The sequence below is a fragment of the Rhipicephalus microplus genome, chromosome 7 (genome assembly GCF_043290135.1).
Source record: "Rhipicephalus microplus isolate Deutch F79 chromosome 7, USDA_Rmic, whole genome shotgun sequence".
Taxonomy (NCBI): domain Eukaryota; kingdom Metazoa; phylum Arthropoda; class Arachnida; order Ixodida; family Ixodidae; genus Rhipicephalus; species Rhipicephalus microplus.
In genome coordinates this window covers 4,830,360-4,836,359 of record NC_134706.1, presented here as the reverse complement: position 1 = coordinate 4,836,359, position 6,000 = coordinate 4,830,360, and the positions used below count along the sequence as shown (strand labels likewise).

Here is a 6,000-nt window from a genome sequence, read left to right as displayed (position 1 = left end):
TCAATATCACTCCACAATATCAGTTCGCAAAACTAAAAATGTCACTGGTTTCCTCATCACCAGTACCAGCAAAAAAAAAAAAAAAAAGAAACAGCAGGCATGTGTTAATTAGCTCATCCTATGTACAGTGGCTTGCACCTAACATTAAGCCAATAACTTTTATATTCTTCTCATCTAGAACTTCACAACATAAGCTCATTTTTCTTGACTACAATTGGAGACAATAAAAGAAAAGTGTACCAAATATCTAGACCAAGAGTTGACTGAAGCTTGAATGCGACCAGTGTTTCAACATACACACACTCAGTGATAAGCCATGCCGACTTCGCCATCAAGGTGGCCGAGAAGCGATTTGAAATGATGGCTACACATCCAGGCTATGTTAAATCTACACTCACTTGCGACACAACGCACATACACAGCACAGCACATGCATCAGCGTTGGCTACACTAACTATTTACACTACATACAGGGTTTCTCAAAGCAGGCACGTTGAGACTTGACAACCAGAAGTGATGAAGACGTGGCGAGTTCCCTGGCTGGCTAATATACGAGAGCTGTGAGAGCGTCCCCATCTTGAGCACCGTAATTGGCCAGCACAGTTTACGCACAATGTCTGTGTATCTGCAAGTGCACTTGTCACAAGAGTCCACGCATTGAAGGTCACCACCATGACTGTGATGCCGCAAACAGTCCATGTTGTCATGATGCTAGCCACGTAACGGTCCTCAGTTAACACGGCCTGAAAATAAAATTTAAAAAAAGCCATATCGCGGATGTCAGGTTTGAACGCACCGTGACCATCTGTGAAGCCGAAAATGGCATCGCGTAATATTGGAGCTACACACTCTCACAGATTGACAAAAAATGTGCAGCTCCATGAGGCTCACTATAGATATATTTCTTACTTGCCACAGACTATATCTGCAATGGGTTTCAAACAACATATGAGTAAAAAGAAAAACCAGCACATGGAACTGAAACTTGCAGCACAACAAAGTAAGGAGGGAAAAAAGTTCAGAACCCAGCATTCAATAACATGAAAAAAGATGGGAGATACACATAAAGAGATCGGATAGCAACTGGATGGGTCAGGAAACAGAGGTGTGGCAGATGTCCTACATGACACCTGGGCGAAAGAAACGGATCTGGCCTGGCAACGCAGTGTGTAGAACAGACAACTGCTGGACAGAAAGAAAACGAGAATTGTTATTAAGGGATAACCTCATCGCCGTGAACATGAACTGCAAGTGCCACGCCCACATACTTGCACCCTCACATTTCCCTCTATTTTTTCCTCTGAGAAACAACAAATCAGAACGGTTTTTCCCACATCATTGCAGCCATTACTAATCCATCAAACTTCTTGAACAATCTAACAAACTTTCTTACCGAGTGAATTCACCTGGCTATACTATACCGGTCCCTTATTTAACAACACCATGAGGGGTCTTTGAGGGGTCTTGAAGGAAATAAAGTGATGTGATGTGATGTGACTGGAAACACAGTTGGGGAAAGCAGACAGTAAGATAGAGTGATCAAGAAGTTCGAAGGAATATAATCTAATTATCTCACATGGGGTAGAGTAAAGCGGAAAATACTGAGAGAGGCCTTCTTCCTGGAGCCGACTAACACAAGTTGAGAAAGATGATTACGATAATGATTATATATGCAATTGTAAAGTGCCTATGCACCCTAACTGCACTGAGTACATACCTCCGCTATGAGAATGCCACTTGTCAGTACTAGCTTGTCAGTACCAAATGCCTTCTTGAAGTGCTACGCAGAATGGTGTTCTCGCTATTTGTTTATTTTGTATACCCATTCGTTGAATGAGGGCCAACTGCCAGATGACTGGAAGATCGCCAAAATTAAGCCTTTACACAAAGCGGGAAACAAGTCATCTACGTATTCCGAATTACCGACCGATTCTAGAACACATTATTCATAAACATATAATTACCTTCCTTATTCTCATAAAGTATTAACAAATGTTCAACATGGGTTCAGGCGGGGCTTTTCAACGAATACTCAATTAGTGGAAATTATGCATGACTTTGCTCAAGCAATTATCGAAGGGAAGCAGACGGATGCCATATTTATGGATTTTCAAAAAGCCTTCGATAAAGTTTCGCATGCTAAATTACTTCACAAATTAACTTATATTCTACAAAACAAAAAGATCCTTGACTGGATAACAGCATACCTAACAAACAGGCGTCAATTTGTTACGGTAAAAAATACATCGTCTAAACACGCTCCTGTAAACTCAGGCGTTCCTCAAGGATCCGTCCTTGGGCCTCTTTTTTTTTTTCTGTTATATATAAATGATATCGTCACTGACCTTTCTGTTCACATTAGGTTGTACGCCGACGACTGTGTCTTATATAAAAAGATCACCTCAGTTGATGATCAAATTAAACTAAATCGGAACTTTCTAAAAGTAATTTCATGGTGTGACAAATGGCAGATGCCTGTTAATTTTGCTAAAACAGTTTTTATGAGAATTACCCTTAAAAAAGACCCTCTTTTGTTCCAGTACTCCACCAACAATACAATTCTGTCAGAAGTAACTCAATACAAGTACCTTGGTCTCTGGATTACAAAAAAATCTATCCTGGTCAAAGCACATAGATTTTGTAGTAGCTAAATCTCTCCGTAAACTTTTTTTCCTAAGGCGTTCTTTAAGATCAACCACACCAAGTATTCGTCTCCTCGCTTACAATGCCATTATCCGTCCTATTTTTTTCAGAGGGCGGCAATGCCACGTTCCATTTCCCAAGTTTTTGTTATCGTGCCGAGACACCACACGATTCTCGGTGTAAACCGCGCCTGCAAGTTTCGAGAAGGTTCCGGACTGTAGTAGATCATTTCGATAAGATCACGCCCACTGTGCGAACGGTACAGATTGTTCTGGAACCTACGCCACCGCCAGCGATAACGCTAGAACATTCGACGGCAAGGGTATAAATGCCGACGCGCTTCGCCGCTTGTCAGTTGTTGATCGAAGGCCGACGCTGCGTTCGCCGCTATCAGTCCGAGACTGCTATCTGTGCAAGACTGCTGCTGTAATTAGACTTTCCCTTTACCGGGCACAGGTTCGCCCAAATAAACAGTTAAATCCCAACACTAAGTTTTCTGTCTTTGGCCACGTCACGACCCCGTGACATCTGGTGGAGGTGCTGCTTCGTTCATGTACCGGACGCCCCCGTCAAGCCGTGAACACGTCAAGCCGTGAAAAAATTTAGGCTGCATGGGGGGCATTTCGCTAAGCTGCCACAGCAGCTAATTACCACATACCAGTAAAGCAACTAAACTTATATTTGGCTTTAGCACTTCTTTACAACCAAGTCTAGCAACTCAATTGTCATTTGCCTTTAGCATTCTTTTACGTGTGGCCTCAGCAAATGCACAGGAGGCTAGGCTCACCTCCGCTACGAGATGCAGCAGCTCTTGCGGCAGTGGAGCGCTGCCACGGCCGAGTGCCGTCTGTGGTGCTTGTTGCGGCCGGCCAGCCTGAGCTCTGCCCCACGGACCCCGACCGGGTGAGAGGGTGCGAGCGGGAGGCCAGGTCTGGAAGAGGAGCCGTCTGCCAGCGACGAGCTCATGAAGTACGACTTGAGGCACGACTTGAGGGGCGTGGGCAGCGGCAGCTGCTCAATGCGGTGCGAACTGGTGCAGCTCACGATGGAACGGCAGCACAGCTCCTGCAGGGACAGTACTGCACAGCAACAGCAACGAAAAAATTCGTTAACAGGTGAGCTAATCGCAATAGCGAAGGCCAAGCCATGGCCACAGAGATCACCGTCGAAGCTGTGACTTTTCTGACTTTAGAGATTTCTGACTTTAGAGATTTTTTAGAGATTTGGGAGCACTTCAGGCTCATGCCAGGGCTGCATAGATGCTGCATCAGCCTTGATGTGAGCCTGCTGTGTTGCCAAGGCTCAAGAAAAGCCAGGAAGATCACTGTTTCATCAGGGTTCTAGAAGTTGGGCATGTACAAACAGCAAATCTTACATTCAAAGCAAATTCAAGGCAAACAGTGATTTGTTCGAATAACTTTAAATTGAATTTACGCAGTATATATCACATATTAAAAACTCAAAGGTGAATATTTGTCATGATCTAATTAACCTGCACAATACTTTTTATACTGAAACCAGGCATGTGCAAATTTCAATTTTTCTAAATTTTTATTCGTAGAGAAGTAGAAAAAACCTTGAATAGTAGCAAGATTCGACTTATGGTGGAATGTAACTGATATCATAAATATAAGACATATCATAAATATAATTATACTTAGAGCATACAAGCCAGTATAACAAGCTTTTAAACTTAAATATGGCGAATCAATGCAAGGGTAAAATGTTCATTTAAAAGGCCAGTAGACGGCACCCAATTCTTTTTCTTATATCCCCAAACAAGCTCGCCGCTACATACAGCAAACCCTGGCGAAAACATTTTCTAAATATTACAGCACATTGCGCCAAGTCCCCCTCATACATGCAGCGATGAAATCTTGCCCATGGGTAACTTTAGGTACATCAGAGCTTGTCGATCGGTCTAAACCAGGTCCCAAAATGCAGTTGTCAAGGGAATGTCCGTGCTTCCCAACAGGCCATGATTCTATGCTATGTGGGGATTGTGAAAGAAGCATTCAGCTGTGTTCAAAAGAAAGGTGATCTCAGCTGCCGAAACTATCAGCAACTGTGCTGCTGGTCAACAGTTAGGCGTAGACGAATGAAGCATTAACCGTTGGCGGAAACGGATGGAAGCCCTCTTCGTGTGCAGTGGCCTAAAAAATTTCTGGGGGCCGAGAAATTGAGTATTTATCGATGCTGAATGGAAATGGACAGACTTCGTACAGGAGCAATGGAGCCCTTCAGGGGCTCCCATAGATACTCAATACTCGGCACGTTGCAGAGTCACCTCCCTGAAGCGAATGCTGTGCAAATCCTGCACAAAGCTCATCATCACCCCACGAGGACATCCCAGCTGCAGCCGCTTGTGTGAGCCAAAACAAACCATTCAAAGACCACATGAAGCGCATGTATATAGAGTGAATGAGGGCCGGAGTACCGGAAGTGACCCCCTGCCGGATAGATGAAACAGGCCTCACCAGCGATGTTGTGCACACGGAACACAAAAGCTTGAATCTACATTCCCGAGGCGCTCATTCGTCATGCCTTCAAGAAGAGCTTGATTTCAGATGCCGCTGATCGCACCGAAGACGAGGCGATGTGGGAGAACATCTTTGACAAGGGAGTTGCAGATTAAAGTGTCAGATGACGGTGAATAGATGTGTGAATATATGTATTCAGTTTCTGTTCTCATCAGGCTATATCAGTTTTTTTTTTTTTTTTTTTTCCTCGTGTTTGCTATCCCTGAAATACACCTTGAACTATACGCGGGTTCGGACTATATGCGGCTTCGTACAGTATATACGTCTGGTTGTTCATTTTAGATACTCCGAAATTTGGAATAATTCGAATTCGTTGATTGATTGATATGTGTGGTTTAATGTCCCAAAATTCGAATTCGTGTCGAAGCACATTTTAATACTGTTATATTCGCACATGCCTAGTTCCTGCCATGTAACGGGCTGTCATAGTCTCTCGACGAGGCCACAAAAGCTGACTTTTGGGGGGCCTTTGCAGCATAGAGATCACATTCCAACCGATGTATCAACACCCAAAAAAACTTTATTAAGAAACCTAAATAATACGCACCAATCAGACCAATAAGTTCATCTTACCAGACCCTGTATCATTACATAACGGCCAGACCCTGCATGCCTAGTACTGGTTATTACACTAATTGGTTTACCGATTACGCCAAAGGTTCATTGATAAAGTAACAATCTCTCTTGTCCATGGCTAAACTGTAGACAAACTTTTTGAAATAGATGGGAGACACAAGAAATGGTAGCTGCAGCATCTTCGTGGCATGCTTCTCTCAATCTACAACTGAGCCCGTTTTGAAATCATATTGCATTTATT

The 6,000-nt window shown here is 43.5% G+C and overlaps 1 protein-coding gene across 1 annotated transcript in view; it reads right to left on the bottom strand.

The window, feature by feature from the left end:
* Positions 1-286: 286 nt before the first annotated feature.
* Positions 287-6,000, bottom strand: part of LOC142767230 (ras-related protein Rab-40B-like) — a 41,280-nt gene continuing 35,566 nt past the window's right edge. The window contains exons 6-7 of the mRNA XM_075868502.1: positions 3,431-3,722; positions 287-743 (exon numbers count right to left, since the gene is read on the bottom strand). Of these exons, the coding sequence (XP_075724617.1) occupies positions 3,436-3,722 (287 nt within the window). The 3' untranslated portion in view covers positions 287-743; positions 3,431-3,435. The remainder of the gene's footprint in view (positions 744-3,430; positions 3,723-6,000) is intronic.